Source organism: Haliotis rufescens, unplaced genomic scaffold, assembly GCF_023055435.1.
Source record: "Haliotis rufescens isolate VD_foot unplaced genomic scaffold, xgHalRufe1.0.p SCAF_5, whole genome shotgun sequence".
In the NCBI taxonomy this organism is placed as follows: domain Eukaryota; kingdom Metazoa; phylum Mollusca; class Gastropoda; order Lepetellida; family Haliotidae; genus Haliotis; species Haliotis rufescens.
Window position 1 is genome coordinate 34,974,532 of NW_025964223.1, and position 19,640 is coordinate 34,994,171.

Genomic DNA, 19,640 nt, shown 5'->3' on the forward strand with positions numbered 1-19,640 from the left:
TAGCGGGAATATCATCATGAAGAAAAACGTCCTCGTCTGATAAAGACATGATGGTAGGAGTCAGGTGGTTGTTTGACAATGGATTTGACTACTAGCTATAGTAGTAACCCGCTTGGGATGGTCCATGTTCAACATCCCATGATTTTGATCTCCGATCAGTGTTCCGCTTTTCGCAATTACGTAGGCAATTAGTTAAGGCCTCAGTGAGAACATTCCGAACATCAGATACCAGGTTTACAAACACCACGAGAGTCACAGCATAACTCATGTGGATCCACAGGTGAAAAAAATAGACGACACTTCTTGCAGGCAGGACGCTTTATCTGGTCCTTCCCCATATTGTTTGCGAGAAGTATACATGAACTCACTGTCAGAAAAAGTAAAAACAAAACCCAAGATATTTTCTCTACACAATAGCACATTGCCACACGGAGGTGAAGAGAAAGAGAATGATGTGGCATGCGGTGTCAGGTGATCAGACCGTTTACGTCACTGGACAGAAGGAATGTGTGACTAAACGCAACAGTAAAACAGTGTGCCAAAAACGTACCCAAACGAACATGAAATGGACATGAAAATGTTGTGTTTCACGTGCAAGTTGAACTTTACATGTCACGTCACTGTGGTTTTCAGTTTGGTTTTGCAAAAGTTGTCAGGTGGCAACATGTGCTGATCGGTCCGTCCCAATATGGGAATTAGAAATGTTGTTATATAACAACATAGTGACAGGGTTCAAATATAAAAGTAAACTTATCCACAATTAGTGAATAAAAACTGTTCATTATAGAAAATAGTGTAAATGATTAGATAAATTAAAAAGTCTGAACTTGTTTCAATAGTTTATTGTTTTGAATATTAGGGATTATCTTCACTCCATTTAATAGTAGTAGAGTGTGGTTTGTTAATGCAGAATGGTTTCAGTTGATTTTCAACTGTACTAGAATAGGAAACAGGTGAGTTTGAATGTCGGTATTAACTTCAGTTGAAAATTATAATTGCAGTTGTTATTGTTTCTCAAGTTATGTCAGAACCAAAGTCAATCACTTCCCAAAAAGGAAGCAATAAGATAGAACCTTCAGATGAAGTTCAAGGATTATAAGAATCAAAGTCAATCAGTTCCCAAAAAGGAAGCGATAAAATGGAACCTTCAAATGAAGGAAATGAAGAATTAGAACAGCTTACTCGTAGCCTTAAACAGCAAAAAACAAAAGCAAACTGTACGTTATCAAAGGGAAGAAATAAGCTGAATACTCTAGTAGAACAAGATATGTCAACACGAAAAGCAGTTAGAGAAGGCACTGATGAAGTGAGTTCTCTTCAGGTGAAAGTCATGGATATTATGGTAAAACTTACACAGGCTTTCACAGATGTTCATGCTACAGAGAATGTGAACAAGTTTGATGCTGAAATATCAAAACATGAATGTGAAACTTCTGAAGTGATAGACATAACACAGGAGTACTTGGATAATGGTTCAAGTACTTGTTCACTGTCTAGCCGTAGATTGTACAGGGTGTTCAAAGGTGATAAAAAGCCTGATCTTCGTAGAGGTCAAACTGTAGTTGACATGACCTCAATGAAAATAAGAAAACAACAAGTGGTGTGAAAGGAGGTAATACCAAAGATGAACAGAAATATGATCTTAAAAAAGATTATTCTGTGAAACAGACAATAGCATATGGAAATGAAGGAAACATGGGGATGGGGTGCTTGTGTGACACTTAAGATCAGTATGAGTTCACAAAGAAGGTTTGAAAACACAGAAAAGCAAAACATTGCTGTTTGTTATGATATGTGGAAGCAACTCAAACGTGTTTCGATACCAGTGTTTTATGGAGATGTCAAGACATATGAGAGTTGGAAGGCCGCCTTCATGACATGTATAGATCAGTCTCCTGCAACTTCCTCCAGTTGTATCAGGTGAAGCGTTGAAAGTTTAGGCCACAGTGCTGTTGCCTATGAGTGAGTAAGTGAGTGAGGATGGTTTTATGCCGCTTTTAGCAATATTCCAGTAATATCACGGTCGGGGAAACCTGAAATGGGCTTTACACATCGTACCCATGCCGGGAATAGAACCCAGGTCTTCGGCATGATGAGTGAACGCTTTAACAACTAGGCTACCCTACAGCCCCCTGTTGCCTATGACAGGTTAGACAGGTTAGAAAGAAAATATGGGGGTAGACGGCGTACAATAGCCATTCATGTGGAAGGGTTGTGTAACTTCAAACCCATTCTTGAAGGTGTTGCCAGAGATGTTGAACAGTTTGCAGACATTTTAGATGTTGAAGTTGTCAATCTGAAAGAAAATAATAGATTCGAAGAGTTAGGAAATGGGTTGTTCTACGCTAGCCTACTTAAAAAGATGACAGAACCAATGGTTGCATGCTGTCAGAGGTGGGTTTATGAAACGGAGAGACAGTTGAAGTTTGTTGAAGCTTTGAGAATGTGGGTTATACGGAAAGCAGAGTTCCTTACCATTGCTTCAGAGGCAATTCATGGTGTTGCTAAAAAAGGTAAGTCAGATCAAAAGGTTCACCAATCAGATCAAAAGAAAAGGTTGTCTTGTACCTTTGTTAGCACAAAGACAGAATCAATTAACACATTCAGCAGTAAAGATAGAAACTGCAGTCTTTGAGAAGAACATAATGAAATGTGGAGATGTAATGTCTTTAAAGGCATGGAGATTTCTGAAAGATGGGATGCTGCGAAGAAAGCAAATCTTTGCTTCGGGTGGTAAAACTTGTAAACGCATGGCACAATGTGCAAAAGCAGCCACAATAGATTGTTGCACAATGACAAAGCCGGTACGTATGATATGCATGACAAAATATCAAACAGTTCTACCAGGTTAGAAGGTGAATGTAATGAGACTGGAAATAACACTAAAGAGATTCAAAAGGGTGAAGGTGAAAGGTCTCATGCCATATTACCTAGTGTTGTACAAAAGGCTGTAATAGCACTTGGAACTGTACCAGTGATCCTTTCAAATGGCAACAAACATGTCACAATGACTGCATTGTTGGATGATGCTAGTACAAGGTCGTACATCAAAGTAGATGTAGAATTGGGTCTGCAATATCTGTGAATGTATTGAATGGAAAAATGGAAATTTTCAAGACTAAACCTGAAGAGTTTAGACTTCAAAGTATTGATGGCGTTGTAAATACAAACCTTACAGCATTGACAACAAAGGTCACGAAAAATAGGAAGGTCATTGATTGGCAAAAGTACAACAACAATTGGTATCATTTGCAAAACATTGAATTCCCAAACACAGGGCAAAATCCATCTGTTGATAGGCATTGACCACTTAGATCTGCATTGCTCTTATGGAGAGATTCAAGGAAACCCAGGAGAACCAATGGCAAGGAGGGCTCCTCTGGGATGGACATGTACTGGGAATATTTAACATCCAGGGAAAAATCCTGTCAGTGTGTTTGCAGATGTATACTTCACAAATGAAGTTGATGTTAAACTCAATACCTTGATGCACAAGTTTTGGGAGCTCCTGTTAACGCCTGATGAAAGCAATGCTCTTGCTAAAGTGCTGGATACATTGTTGTATGAAAATAAACGTTATCAAGTTGGCAATCCTTGTAAAGATAATGTCCAAAATCTCCCTGATAATTATGACATGGCTCATCGATGGTTGGTAAACATAGAAAAGATACTATGAAAGGACCAAAATATAGCCATGGCATATGATGACATTATTCAGCAATATTTGCAAAAAGGGTACATCCGCAAAGTACCTACTGATGAGACTACTGAGAGTGGCGAGTGGTACTTGACTCATTTTCCAATCATAAGGCAAGATAGATTGACTACTTAGGTCAGATTGGTATTTGACGCATCGGCTAAGTATGAAGGAATATCTTTAAATGATGCGATCTATCCAGGTCCAAAACTACAACGTGACTTATTGGACATCTAACTTCGCTTTAGAAAGCATCCAGTTTCACTTGTTTATGATATTGAGGCAATATACTTGCAAATAAAAATACTAGAATGTGACAGATCATACCACAGGTTCCTTTGGAGATCTTTGAAAATGAATGAAGCACCTGATGTATACAAATTTAGTCATGTAGTATTTGGGGTCACATCATCTCCTTTCTTAGTTCAATATGTCACACAGGAACATGCAAAGTGACATGCTGCAGACTTACCACTAGCAACAGAGACAGTTACAAAATCCACTTACATGGATGACAGCATGGACTCTGTAGAAACTGAAGACAAAGGTGTAGAACTCTTCAAGCAGTTGTCAGAGTTATGGTCATTTACCTTCAATGAAAACATTGAGGTTGTTGTGAATTGCTGAAACGGATGTGTTCATGTTTAAATCTGAACAACCCAATACTGATGTAAAACTCACAAAAGGAACCTTCTTGAGCAATATTGCAAAACTCTTTGATCTATTAGAGTTTGTTGCTCTGTTTACCATAACTGATTAAATACTGCTCCAGGAAATATGGACAGCTGGTTTTGACTGGGACGATGAGATAACTGGAGACCTGAAAAACAAACTATCAAGGTGGTTAAAAGAAGTGAAGGAAATGCATGCCTTAAAAGTACCTAGGTGTTTGTGCTTAGGTCAGAATTACCTTGTGTCATATCATGCTTTTGTGGAAGCATCACAGAAGGCGTATGTGGCCGTTGTGTACGCAGTTCATCCATTTCTTACGAGCAGATGGAGTAGATTGGTGGTAGCTAAAAGTCCTGTAGCATTGCTTTAAGCTGTGAGCATACCTTGATTGGAATTGATGGCTGCCATAGTTGGTCTAAGGTTAGTTTTGACAGTGGCAAATGCACTGAACTTTGAAATCCAAACTGTAAAGTTTTGGTCAGACAGTTTGAATGTCCTCTGCTGTATAAAAAGCAACAGTAGATCTTTCAAAGCATTTGTAGCAAACAGGGTTGGGGAAATACAATCTGTTACTAATCTGTCTCAGTGGAGCCATGCTCCCTCTGAAAAGAACCCAGCTGACATGTTGATTCGAGGTGTATCTGCATCACAACTGGCAAACAACAAGTTCTCGTGGTCAGGTCCTGAATTCCTAGAAAAAGAAGAAACAGAATGGCCAGAGCATAAAATGTCATGGTACAATGACAAAGAAAAAAGTGACAAAGAAAAAGTGAACAAGATATCTGCTTTACTCGCTGTTAGCACTGAACAGTCCTTGAGACTTGAACCAACTAGATACTCAAGTTGGCAAAAACTCACAAGAGTAAATGCATGGATCTATCGATTTCTACACAACTGTTCATCACAAAAGCAGAACAGTCTTCAGATGAAATCAAAGATGCTGAAATTAGAATACTTACCCAGGTTCAGAAGGATGAATTCAGTGATGAGTAGGCTGCATTGTCAAAAGGACAAAAAGTATTGTCTCCAAATTCCAAACTCCTTAGTATTCAACCGGTAATTGAAGAACAGGGACTCATGAGAGTAAATGGTCGGTTGAGACATGCTGAATGTCTTTCTTTTGGAGCAAGATTCCCAATTATCCTGGCACGACATAATTGGGTAACTCATTGTTAAGCACTATCATGAGGCAGGAAATCATGTCATGGGAACATATCAGGCATTATCAGCCATATTGTCCAAATTTTGGATCATCTCTGGAAGAAAAGAAATCAGAAAATCGGAAAGTGAGTGTGCTAAGTGCAAACGAGACAAAGCAAAGCCAGTATACCAAGTGATGGCACCATTACCGAAGTTCAGCGTACAACCTTCACTTCAAGCATTTACTGATGCAGGTGTAGATTTTGCTGGACCGATTTTAACAGTACAAGGAAGGAATAAGTAGAGACAAAAGCGTTATTTGTGTTTGTTCACGTGTCTCAAGACTAGGGCTGTGCATCTCAAAATTGCATTTGATCTAGATACAGACTTGTTATTAAATGCATTCAATTGCATGGCAAACACAAGAGGTCTTCCTGAAGTCATGGTATCAGATAATGGTACAAACTTTATGGGTGCAGTTAAAGCAATGAAGGAGCTCGTACGACAAATGGATTAAGATTTTGTTATGAGATCTCTTGCAAATAAGGAGTAAAATGTTTTTTCAATCCCCGCATACTCCTCATTTTGGGGGAATATTTGAAACCATGATTAAGGCAGCAAAGTGCGCAATCTACGCTATCCTCATCAAAGGTGACAGCACAGATGAGGATCTTATAGGCCTCTCTTATACGACTCATGTACCAGTCAGCTCACCCTCAAGATGACACACCACTCACACCAAATCACTTCCTTTATGGACAAGCTGGACATGTATTTGCAGCTGAACGTGTGGACACAACAGACTTCAACACCAAAAGACGCTGGAGTAGAATTCAGGAACTTGTCCGCCATTTTTGGAAAAGATGGATGCGAGAATGGTTGCTAAGTCTCAACATGCACAAAATGTGGAACAAACAAGGTCAAGATTTGCAAGAAAATGATGTCTTGCTGGTGATCTCGCAAAACACGCCCAGAGAACACTGGAAGCTCGGAACAATCATAAAGATTTACCCTGGTGCTGATGGTCACGTTCGCGTAGTGGATGTAAGGGTTGGTCAGACTGTACTAACCAGATCAATTAAGAACATCAGCCCACTGGAAAGGAATGACTCAGGAGAAGACTCAAAAGACCAAAGATCAGGTTTCAAGGATAAAGTACTGAAAAGCACTGACCTTGTTCCAGTTTATTTCAAAGCCCAGTTGGTGTAAAAGTCTAATAAGCACAAGAGGGCAAGTTCACACTTCTCCAAAGAAATGGCTTCAATCCAAAAGTCGTCTAAGTATGTCACGACTGCACACAGGTTCTAACTTGCAAAATATCGGTTGATGGCTTGGGTAATGCGGTTGAATATGAAAGCACTCCGTCTGGCACCAAACGGTAAACACTTATCAATCGTATATGTCGGTACAGTATCCTCTGTAAAAGTCCACTTCAGATCTGTACACACATAGTTCGAAGGGTGTATTGCCACACTCCTATAAGCTGCTTTAAGGTCAACTTTAGCCATATAAGCGCCTGGCAGAAGCTCTTTCAGCACATCATGAATTGTCTGGTAAGAGAAGGACTCCTTAGTTGCAAAATCATTCACTGACCCTCCTTTGGGTAAGCTGAAATCATGAATCAAACGGATGTCTGTGCTACCCTTTGGCATGGCACTAAGAGCACTCACAATGCGGGGCTTGTATAATACTGTCTCATGATGCCCCAATTCCAATTCTTCGTGAATCCTCTTCTCCACCTTCAGGCAGTTATCTGCTGTGAAACATGACATATGATTGTTTACTTCGGTGGGTACAATAGAAGGGATTTTTTCCCTGTTGATACTATCAAAGCCTTCTCGTAACCCGTTTTATATCCCTTCACTGTCACTGTACCCTTGTAACATTTAATCCCATGAATAGAATTTGTGCTGCAAGCTGAGACAAGGGGGAACTCTGGCACTGCCCTACTGAAAAAATGGTGTAGGTCCCATCGGCAGCTATTGACGCTGTGGCATGCCCATAGTATCATGCTTACTGCCCTGCTGACTAGTGTAGTTCCCAGTATGAGACTGCATCGCTGGTACTGAGGGATGCTCTATTATCTTGTGACTGGTTGCAAAACATATGCTGCAAACATGTGTGAAACGACATGGTGTATAGGGACAACCGCCCCTCGAGTTCCATTTGATGCATATTGGTATGTTTGAGTATGGGTTGATCTTGGCTCTCTGGCGAGGTTGACCCAATCCGAGTGAGCGACCTAGCTGGAGTATTGCACTGAGCTTTGGCTGTTCTCTTTTCACAAGCAAGAGCTGCATGACAGGAATTGTCTGGCCCCCCAAGGGAATTGCAGTTCACACGGTTTCTGCCTGTATTCCCTATCTTCATGTAGTAAGCTCTGCCATGTAAATGACTGACCCAGAGTAGCAATCTTGATGCAATAACCTTTGTCATACATCACTTGCGCCTGCTGTGTTCCAACTTTCATTACCATTTCTCTGAGTATCTTGAGGGATGCTTTGAAGTTTTGCAAAGGGGATATTTTATCAGGGGCGTGTCTTTCGTTTTTGTCTTTCCATTCTTGCACCTTTATCACTCACCGGTGATGGGAAACTGACGTAATCACAGATATCGCGGAATGTCCCGGAACCCCATATCACGGAAACATGAGAATGCAAAAACGGATCGAAAGTAAAAATTTCTGTACCTGGATTAGAGTCATGATCTTCAAGGGGAAGTTGAGCAAGTTAGCGATGTCCTCCGCAGAGAGGCTGTCATTCTGAGTCACTGGTGTGGCTTGAGGGGGCTTATTTAGAGCTGGTTTCCTGTCTGGTATGGCAAATGGCAGGCTATCATAGGAGTCACCATCTTTGTTGGTGACGTCACTCGGAGAGCAAACCGGTTTGACAGTCTCGGTTTGTCAATTTCCCACGTTTCAGGAGTTAAATTCTTGACCGCCATCTTCAGCAAAAGTGTTTGTGCCAACGGTAAACAATCAGAGAAGTGAGCATCGAGTATATCCTGAGTGAGCAGTTGTGACATGAGGCGCAGTGTAGACAACCCCTTGGCGGGCAGCTCCCCTATGGTAGCGAAAGACCGCTCCTTTGCGTCCACCCACTTTCATTTTCCTCAAATTCCGCTTGAGAACGACTAGCTTTCTTCAGTTTGGCCTTTCCTATGGGTACGGTGTGGCATCCCGTGAGAGTAATTCACATAGTCACTGATATTGAGCAAAGAAAAAAGAGGTAACAATACCCAATTCCTGAGGGAAAGCTTAAGGCTGCGTGGCCGCTGAAAAACTCACATAAGTTCAGGCTGCGTGCGCAGCCCGCCCGACCGGAAGTTAAACTTATGTTACTACGCAACATATACCTTCATGGATAAAGCATTGAAGATAAACATATAGAAAAAGAATCACGATTGTGCAAAGAACTGTGCAAAGTGAAATGAGGACAGATTTATTTAAGTGAAATTCAACTATCTAACTATAGTCAATGGACAGAAGGACTGTGTGACAAAATGCAACAGTAAAACAGTGTGCCAAAACATACCCAAACGAACATGAAATGGACATGAAAATGTTGTGTTTCACGTGCAAGATGAACTTTACATGTCACGTCACTGTGGTTTTCAGTTTAGTTGTGTAAAAGTTGTCAGGTGGCAACATGTGCTTGTCGTTTCGTCCCAATATGGGAATTTAGAATAGAAACGTTGTTATAAAACAACATAGTAACAGGATTCACATATAAAAGAGAACTTATCTACAATTAGTGGATAAAACTGTTCATTATAGAAAATAGTGTAATTGATTAGATAAATTAAAAAGTTTGAACTAGCCTGTTTCAATAGTTTATTGTTTTGAATTTTAGACGTTATCTTCACTCCAGTTACGGTGTTTAGGATTGTAGTCCACGACCCAATTGTTTGGGTGGTGACTTTGTTGATGTGAGGGGTGTTCGGGTGAAATGGTTTTAGAAGCTGGAAACTTTGTTTTAGGATGTTTCCACACAAGGATCGAAAGAAGAAGGAAGAAATACATAGTGTGATATAGGATAAGTTTATAAATTTAACGTCTCTGGCTCAAACATAAAATGTCTTTTACAAGGGACCATAAATACACCAAATTTGGTAAAACCACACAGTCAGTTAGCATATCTTCTGGTGGACAATTTATGTGTTCAACCTCAAGTCACCTAAATGGACCATGGCACCTTTTTATTGTGCATTCCATTGGATGTTGCCATCTCTTCTCTTTACTCAAAACTACAGTTTCTGTTGTCACCAAAGTCTTCTGACTAAACGTCTGTGAATGATAATATTGTGAACCAGTGGGGACCTTGCTTTGAATATGTCTCTAGCACTTTATTGCTGGTTATTATAAACGACTAAATTGGAACACAGGGTCAAGGTGATTGGGTGATTACATGTCATCATGCACTTGTGTTGTGAGTCTTGTACATGTTTCTGTCACTGGTGTGCCTAATCCAGACTTGATATTGCTGACTACAGTATTTTACAACATATATGATCCAGATTATGGCTGTGTGCGTTACTTACTTTGTCTGGCCTATCCTATGAACTCTGCCAATAGCCTGCAGTTCCTCAGCTGGATTGAGAATAGGTTCAACCAGCAAAACATGAGTAGCCTCTATAAGATTTAACCCTTTTGAACCCAAGTGCAGGGGTATCAGCAGACAAGTTATATTCACATCTTCTTTAAATCCTCTGAGGTTTTGCTGCAACAGAACATGAAATACAGTTACTGAACTGATCCAGAAAAAACATGTCATGACGTGATAAATTTTCAAATGCACCAACAAACTGCCAATTTTGCGCACTAGACATTCTTGAAAAGGAAACAAGATTAGATGATCAAACAAATAGTTTAAAGGAAGTCTTCTTGATTTTAATCAACAAAATATGTCAGTAGATGCCATATGCCCACAGTCCCATCACTTGTCTTTCAGCAACATATTATGAAGTTATGAAGTCTATAACATCAAAACATGAAAGCAGAACTATTTTGAAGAATAACTTGTCAATTAACAATAAAATCAATAATACGAAATCATGAATGTTCCCCCCCTTTTGAAATATGTTTGTTTGCTAATTAGCACCACACTAAGCAATATTCCAGGTATATTATATTGGAATGAAAACAATCAAGTCTGGAGCTGACAATCAAGTGACTGATATTAAGAGCAACATTTAGGAGATAAACATACTGTGTTTTAAATGTAGAGCTAGGTTACCTGTAGATTTAACCGCGCTACATTGAATTTGGAACCGAAGGCGCAGCTCTACATTCAAAACACAGTATGTTTATCTCCATTCTACCATGACTAAATAAAACGCGAACTCTTTGGTGTTAACAAATATACTGAGTGAAGCGGCATGGGTTGAGTCCAGTGTTTTGAGTGGGTTATCGATCTGAATTATGGAATCACCGAACAAAATAATGTTAATTTGATATTATTGTTTGTGCAGCGATATCATGTCCCTTCATCAGTACATTATCCTACCCAATTTCAGGCTTTACATCCATGTATATTATAAATCTTATTCCTTGCCACGTATACCTCGCATGTTTCGATTATAAAGCATCCATTTTAAATTTCTATTCCATATCTACTTCATCAAATGTTCTCTTTACGTATCTCTTCCCCAAAACACTTTAAATATTCATTCATTTTAATTCCCTCCATCAACCTCGTAGCTCGTAATTTGTATCTTATCCAACTTCTGTTTTTTTAACCAGTCAGTTTCGTATTCTCCTACCAACAAATTCTTACTCAAAATTTATGTTTTTTAGTTGTAACATATTACCACTTTTCTTGTACATCTAAATAAGGCTGTTCCATTGTTTTATTAGCAATAATTATATTAGTATAAATATCACTTCCCAGCATTCTTCTACATAACAGGCATATGCGCAGGTATCCTTCCTGTAACCCTTCCTGTTCATGCTGTGTCACCATTTAGAAGCCTTTGTCTCATGCTACCACCATCCGTCCCCTGCCACCACTAGGGGCTGGCCCTGTTGCTGTTTCGGCTTTCTCACCAACTTCTGGGCGGGCTTTCCCCCCCCCCCCCCAACTCATAGGGAGCAGCCACATTCACACCACGGGATAGTCCGGGTCGCTACGGCCCCAGGACTGGTAGATCCCAGGGTTGACCGGGTCGCTGTGACCCCAGGTCCGGATATCCCTAGGCTGGGTCATCAGGAGCACCCCCAGGGATGACCGGGTCGCTGTGACCCCAGGTCCGGATATCCCTAGGCTGGGTCATCAGGAGCTCCCCCAGGGATGACCGGGTCGCTGTGACCCCAGGTCCGGATATCCCTAGGCTGGGTCAGGAGCACCCCAGGACAATGCAGAGGTGGTCCGGGTCTTCGACCCTAGGACACCAACACCTCTCTGTGGCTCTCTCTTCCAAAATCATCATTCTCATTAGCAGCCACCGAGTCAAACTGTGCTCGCAACTTGATGACATTGTATTTTGGAAGACGCTATTTTTGAGAGGGAAGTGTCTTGTGAGACGTTCTCCATTAATATAGCTGTAGTACACAGATAAACACAGTGGCCCAGCGATGGCATCCAAAAGTATGACAATCGGTATTGGGAGAAAAGGTACAGATAATCAATGTGAGGACTGTGTGTATATGCAGCAAATACCAACACCAAACCCACCTGTTCATAAAATGGACTTGTTCGGCATTGTTGAGGTCGGATTTTATTCCTGGACTCATCATCATTAAAATACGGACAAATAGTTTTAAAGCTTGTACATTTTATCATCATTCTTAAAGAGGCTGTACATAATGTTGATTTCTCATATAAGAAATAAATGGCTCATGGTCGCTGCGCCCTTCATGATTTATTCTCCCTGCAGTGTTTTATTTAATGAACTCCCACTCATCATTTATCTCTTAACTAATAAATGCCAATCAAATAGTTCAGGTTTATTAAACTAAAATGACAAAACCAAAAAAGGGTACTCTGGAATGTATGACTACTGTATTTTCTTGTGAATAGTGCATACTTATTTTCCAAAATATAGTGCTGTGAAGAGGTGCATACGTTCCCATGAGCATGTAACACCGGAAATGACATGTCGTTCTGAAAGTATTCATTGTGTATCTGGACTTACATTATGCAAGATTTCAGTCATTATTATTTTCATTAATTTCGGCAAAATCATGTGTGAAATGATTGGCAGATCGCTTCAACTCACCATTATTGACAGCAACCATGATCTGATTACCACTATTGATGCCTTGAAATGAACCTTTGTCATTAGGGGATATATCAAGATGTAACATTTAAACTAAGTTTTCATATAATAATCAGATCAACAGCAAGTGATTTTATAAGTTATCATGGTGTAACATTTATACAATTCTTCATATAATTATAGAACAGCAAGTAATATACACTCTTCCAAAAAAGAAACGCATAGGTAGATTTTTAATAAATATATTGTGCCTAATAAAGTCAATATTTTTAATTTAATATGATAGATACAAATATGAATTTTTGGAGCTCGATAGTCACTTGTTGTCGTTGTACAAAGGCATTGAAAGCTGTTCATTATCGTGCCATATAAGGCCACAAGGTTGCGCTGAACTCAGTATCTCGTGTGACCGCCCCTGGCAGCAATCACGGCTCTGCATCTCCTCAGCACTGTCTGGATAAGTGTATGAATTCTGTCCTGCGGAATTCTGCACCATTCTGCTTGTAACGCATTGGCCAGTGGGAGTGTCTGTGGCGTGTTCTGACGTTGACGTACATGGCAATCCAGTTCCTCCCAGAGGTGTTCGATTGGGTTGACATCTGGAGATCTCGATGGCCAGGGCAAGGCATTGATTTTGGCATTATGAAGGTAGTCTACCATGACACAAGCTGTGTGTGGTGGATCATTGTCCTGTTGAAACAGCTCACTCTGGCGGTCAATGATTGGAAGGTGAGGTTGAAGAATTTGATTCATGTAGTGATTTGCTGTCAAATTTCCCTGAACCACAACCAAGTCAGATCTCGTGGTGTAGGCTATGGCCCCCCAAACTATGACACTACCGTCGCCGAAATTGTCACAATGTGGGGCAAAACACTCATTTCAATGATGATAAACATGTTGTCTCCCATCTCGACGGTGAAGAAGAAATCGTGATTCATTGCTAAACCACACTCGTCTCCAGTACAAACAATAATGGGCAGACAAAGAGACAACGATGTTGCTCTGGACATTGGACATATGGGCATGATGAACCGACACAGCTCAGGGAATGAACAATTTTGGCAATAAATGTCATACTAAAAATAGCAGTAATTAACGGGAAGTGATATGGTAGCCAAGGTTGGCTGACAGTCAATGTACAATGAAATGTTGATGAGGATTAACAACGGGAGGTTAGTGTCTTATAAATAATGCCAACTAAGTTATGGAGACATATACATGCCATGGCTACTGGGTAATGAGCCTTTGGAATCAAATGTTCTGCAGACAATGGTTGTCCAAAATCAGTCGCTATGACATAGTTTTAAAGAGAGTAAATCTGTCATCACCTATAGTAGAATAGCTTTCAGCAAATAGTTCCATTTAGACTCAATAAGGTTTAGCCCCCAGACATGCTCATCTATTGTAATACCATAATCTCTATCCAAGCACCTGGTAAATATGTCAACAAGATTAGTGCCAGTCCAACAGGATTAAGTATTCCCCTCTGTCTAGACATTCATTAACCGTAGGGCACACCCCATTGTGAATCAACAACCTAATATATTCCTTTTATTGTTCAAATTTGTGTTAAATACATACAGAAATAAGATGTTAGGCAGTAGGGGTTTGACACTCAAACCAAGCAGACCTCTCCTCCACGGCCCAGAGGGTTGTACCAACTCTCTGTGGCACCATCAACTATATTTGAAGTTATTGTTCATTGTTCTCGTAAAAACATATGTCTCCCCCCACTCCCCTAACCCCCATTCATTCGTTTACTTCACCTTAAACCCCATCTGTTCATTCCCACAAAAATAATTCACAATATTTTAATTCTAGAATTGCTTTGAATTCAATAATATTGAAAAGATCAAATTCTTAAATTTCATTATAAGCAAAAGACACAGAAATATTGAAGGGGTGTTGAGTTTAGTTCTGGAACAAAGCCCATCCCAATACAGAGTCTAAGTTAAACTTGTCTCCATAAACAAGAAAAAATAAAATGTGAAAAACTTCTAAATAGCAAGAAGCACCACTTCAGGACTTGGTTAATATGTTACAACTTCATGAAATAATATTGAACAGTTTTTGAGTTATGGTCCGGAAACAAAGCTTACCCCCATTCAGAGTCTATGTTCAAGATATCTCCATGGAAACGAGAAAAAATAAAAATGTCAAAAATCTCTAAATAGCAAAAGGCACCACTTCAGTGCTGGGTTAATGTGTATACAAAGTTTCGCGAAAAAATATTAAACGGTTTCTGAGTTATGGTCAGGAAACAAAGCTTACCCCCATTCAGAGCCTATGTTCAACTTATCTCCATGGAAACGAGAAAAAATAAAAATGTCAAAAATCTCTAAATAGCAAAAGGCACCACTTCAGTGCTGGGTTAATGTGTATACAAAGTTTCGCGAAAAAATATTAAACGGTTTCTGAGTTATGGTCAGGAAACAAAGCTTACCCCCATTCAGAGCCTATGTTCAACTTATCTCCATGGAAACGAGAAAAAATAAAAATGTCAAAAATCTCTAAATAGCAAAAGGCACCACTTCAGTGCTGGGTTAATGTGTATACAAAGTTTCGCGAAAAAATATTAAACGGTTTCCGAGTTATGGTCCGGAAACCAAGCTTACCCCCATTCAGAGTCTATGTTCAAGTTATCTCCATGGAAACGAGAAAAAATAAAAATGTCAAAAATCTCTTAATAGCAAAAGGCACCACTTCAGTGCTGGGTTAATGTGTATACAAAGTTTCGCGAAAAAATATCAAACGGTTTCTGAGTTATGGTCCGGAAACGTTGGGAACGCCAACGCCAACGCCAACGCCAACGCCAACGGGAACCGTGCCAAAAACCAATATGTCTCCCTCCATTCTGGGGGAGACATAATTAGCCTCTTGTGACTCTGGCTCTTTGCTGACTAATTAAAAAAACCAAACTAGCATGCCATTTGGAAGGTCTTGAGAACAGAACCGCAGTATCATAATCGATAACTGAATCACCCTTAAAGATGAGCACAGCTTATTGCTATTTCCGGCCCATATTATCTGCACTTACACACAGGAAATTTAACCTTTGGGTATTACATAATGCCTAGAATACAGAGAATAAATGTAACTGGTAAAAAGCTCTTTAAATTTTTTACCAAGGTACCCAAGGTCCTGAAGTAGATACCACAAAAATCCCAAGCCTCTAGGCTCAAGGACTGAGGACAGACAACTCAAAACAAATTCAAAATGTCAATTTCAGCAGCAAATATCTCAGAAACTAATGGTCCAATGACTTCTAAATTTTGTGCAGCTATGGAATCAGATGCCCAACAATTTTGCCTCAATGTCAAAGTCGCTTAAGGGCTTGGTTTGATCGTTATATTGGATTGAAGGTTTTGCCTTGTTCCATACTTTGTGTCCATGCACCGTACTGCAAAGTTCTGAGAAAACATGCTGGGAAATGTCTTCTATGGTCTTATGTGAAAAGTCATGTGTCATGGGCGACTGATAGCCCAGGTCCTGGTGAACCCAGAACAATAACCCGTTCAACTGTAGAGCGAGGGACAACAGAGCTACACCCTTTTAAAGAGGGAATTCTTTCTTCTTGGACTACTTAATGACCCCATGACCTCTCAGCTGTGTTCAGTGTTTCTGGGTCTCAAAATACACTGATTATAAACACCTGTAACTTGGCTACTATTGTTGTGCATAACCGCACAAACAGTAATTCCTTTAACTGGCACTGATAATAGATAAAATGGAGAATAGGTAGGCAGTGTTCTCGACCTATAGTTGATGATATTGTGGTAGTGGCAGGTAATGTGGGCTCCAGTTGCCAAGGGGACAATAGAGTTAACACCCTTAACAAAGCCAAACTGGACCTGTGCCAAAACAGGAAAAAGTGGACAGTAAAATATCTTGATTTGCCACAAGCGGTGCCTTACTTTTGACAGTACTGGTATGAGCAAACCATTTGATGATTCAAACATGGTCAAGGTCTAAATGAGTTTTCTTTACAGTTTACATTGTTAAATCGTTCACCACATGAATTTAATTACCAGTTGATTACTAGACAAAGGCCCATCTGTGGAGCGGTCGCTAATCCGTGAGCCTACCGTACAGATCGGGACGTAAACTTCCCATTCTTTGTTTTCAATCAGGGGACAAGAGAGGCAAATTTTTAAAATAATGAAGAATTCTGTTTTGCGAGAGAAATAGTCCATGATGCGGGAGACTGGGAGATTTCATCAAATTGCGGAGTCTCCCGCAAAATGTGGGAGGGTTGACAGGTCTGCATACCATGTCGAAGGCTTTGCTGAAGTCCAGAAATACTGCGGCTAGGTATTGTCTGTTTAATTGAGCTTTTTTTATTTCATTTTCCAGTCTTAGTATATGATCTAGACACAAGTGTCCCTTCCTGAAGCTGCTTTGATCGGGTTTGATGTGGTTGCCAGTTTCAAGGTGGTGCATGAGCCTTTTTGTAACCACGGCTTCCACAACTTTTCACATGTTTGAGGTGAGATCAGTTTATAGGAGTTTGATAGGGCTTAATCTTTCCCTAATTTTAGAAGAGGGATAACTGCAGCATGTTTCCATGCTTTTGGGACTTCACCTTTGGACCATATCGTACAACTCAGTGAGTAAGCTTTTTGTTTGATCAGGGTGCCGTTGTACAAAACAACCTCAGCGCTACGACTGTCGAAAGTCTATGTTAAGGTATGGGAGTTACGATCACCTTAGGACTAACATCGCTTTGTAGCAACGGTAGCTGGTTGTGTCAAGACCAGGAGCTGTGCCTTTTTTATGTTGTATCGCATCATCAAACTCTGTCACAGTAAATGGTACCAGATGCTTGCTTTGCGGCGGTTTTGAGATCTTAGGCATAAGCATTTTTTCCTGTTTGAATTCTTCGCTGCAATTTGTGTTGCTGCTGACAGATGAGAAGTGCTCAGCTAGAATGTTGGCCTTTTCTTTGACTGTATGGGCGTTGGCTAACTTGGGAATTTTTGTGGGTTTACGCTTACCCCTGATTGCGTGTATTTTGCTCCAGACTGTTTTAGCATTTGTTTTCTCATCAAGGGATTTGCAGAAGGTCTGCCATGACTCTTTTTTAGAATCATCTTTGAGTTGTCTTACTTTTGTCCTGGCTGCTCGGACTTGGGCGAAGGCTGATCCCTGTTCCACCATGGTACCGGCGTTTTGCCAGTTTTGTGGTCTTTTTTTGGAATTGATTTTTCAGCTGCGGCAATAATTGCTGAGGTGAGATTTTGGTAAAAAAGATCAGGATCATCAAGCAATTTCTGAGGACTTGAATGATATACATTCCTTCCTGAATTTAGGCCAATCAGCCTTTGCATAGTCCCATGTGGGCTGAGGATTGGGCTGTTCCTCTAATTGTGGTGGGCTACCTATGTAGGTGAGTATAGGAAGGTGATCGCTTCCCCAAGTGTCGTCATGGACTTGCCATTGGCAATGTGAGGCGAGGTTTTTGGTGGCAATTGTGAGATCAATTGAACTCCACGTGTTGTGGACTTGGTCATAACGTGTGTGACTGCCGTTGTTCAGAGTTATGACATTGTCGTCCTCAACCAATTTCTCTACCATTTTGCCGTATTTGCATGAATCATTCCTGTCTTCCCAAAGAGGGCTGTGGGCATTAAAGTCACCAAGGATTATCCCATTTTTGCCTACTATTTGAGCTAGTCTTGTTAGCTCTTCCATGTTTGTTTCATGGGTAACCCTGTGATATATGTTAGCTATGCGTAATTCATTGCCATTTGCCAGTTTTAGGGAGATTACTTGTGTTTCAAGGTTTCCTACGTTTGATTCGATATTTTTGGAGGTACAGCTGTCGTGGACAAGGGTGATTAGTCCTCCTCCCTTGTTGCAAGGCATAAGTCTTTTTCTGTCTTTTCTATATTGGGTGTACCCAGGTAGTGTGAATTTGGCTTTTTCACTGAGTTTAGTCTCCTGTATTAGAATGACATGCGGCTTCATCACCTGTTTTTTGACTAGTGCAGTCAGTTCATTGCCATGGCTCTTAAGGCCATTTGCGTTCCACTGTAGTAAAAGCAAGTCCATGATTGTTTATAGATAAGCGCTTTTTGAGTTTTAGGGCATACCCTATTTAGGAACTGTTTCTTTGTTCCTTTGTATTTCATTATTTTGGAAGCCAGTTTGAGGATGCAGGTGGCTTTGGCTTTGACACTCATTTTTCTGCTTGTAATTTGGATCAATGCCGTGGCAACGAACTCTACAACTTTGTTTGTGTTCTGAGCCTTTTGTTTACCATGAGCTGGTGTTTTCATTGCCTGACAGATTCGTTTGCTGTGTTCCTCAGTTAGAGACCTGAGGAGATTATGTGCAATTGTGGACAGGCTTATATTGGCGATTATAATGGCCCCTCAAAACCTGAATTATAGAACATCAAAGTTCAGCCTTTAATGATGACTCTAAGTCAGCTCTGTCCTACCATATCCGTGACAACCCAAGCCACAGCATTCAGTGGGACAAAGTAAAAGCCCTCACCACCAACCTCAAAGACTTCAAAATCAGAAAACTACAAGAAGCCTCAACATCAAAAGACTCCAACCATCAATCAACTGTGCCCAAGGCTATTACATCAAAGACACCAATCAGTCATCGTCCATTTGTTTATATAACTGGCCTCACCCTTTGGTTTATATTACTGACTTCACCAGTCAAGATGTTTACACTTTTGTGTACATAAGAGGCTTCTCCACTCCAGCGTAACTAAACCTTAAATCTACTCCACTGTATAAACACTGCCTCCCGTATATATACTTGTCAACAATTCTCTGTACATCGTAAAATCTCCAATATAAGTAAGTAAGTCTCTGTACATCAGTTATGGCCTCTCTCTGCCTCTTCAACCCATACCGTTCTCTCTCCTACTTTATCCCCCTTCATTTACAGTTTTTTGGGC

The 19,640-nt window shown here is 40.3% G+C and overlaps 1 protein-coding gene across 2 annotated transcripts in view; it reads right to left on the reverse strand.

Moving 5' to 3' along the window:
- LOC124114713 (E3 ubiquitin-protein ligase SHPRH-like) overlaps nt 1–19,640 on the reverse strand; it is a 460,251-nt gene that overhangs the window by 24,706 nt on the left and 415,905 nt on the right. For both annotated transcript variants that reach the window (XM_046475414.2, XM_046475413.2), the window contains one exon: nt 10,049–10,227. In XM_046475414.2, the coding sequence (XP_046331370.2) occupies nt 10,049–10,227 (179 nt within the window). The remainder of the gene's footprint in view (nt 1–10,048; nt 10,228–19,640) is intronic.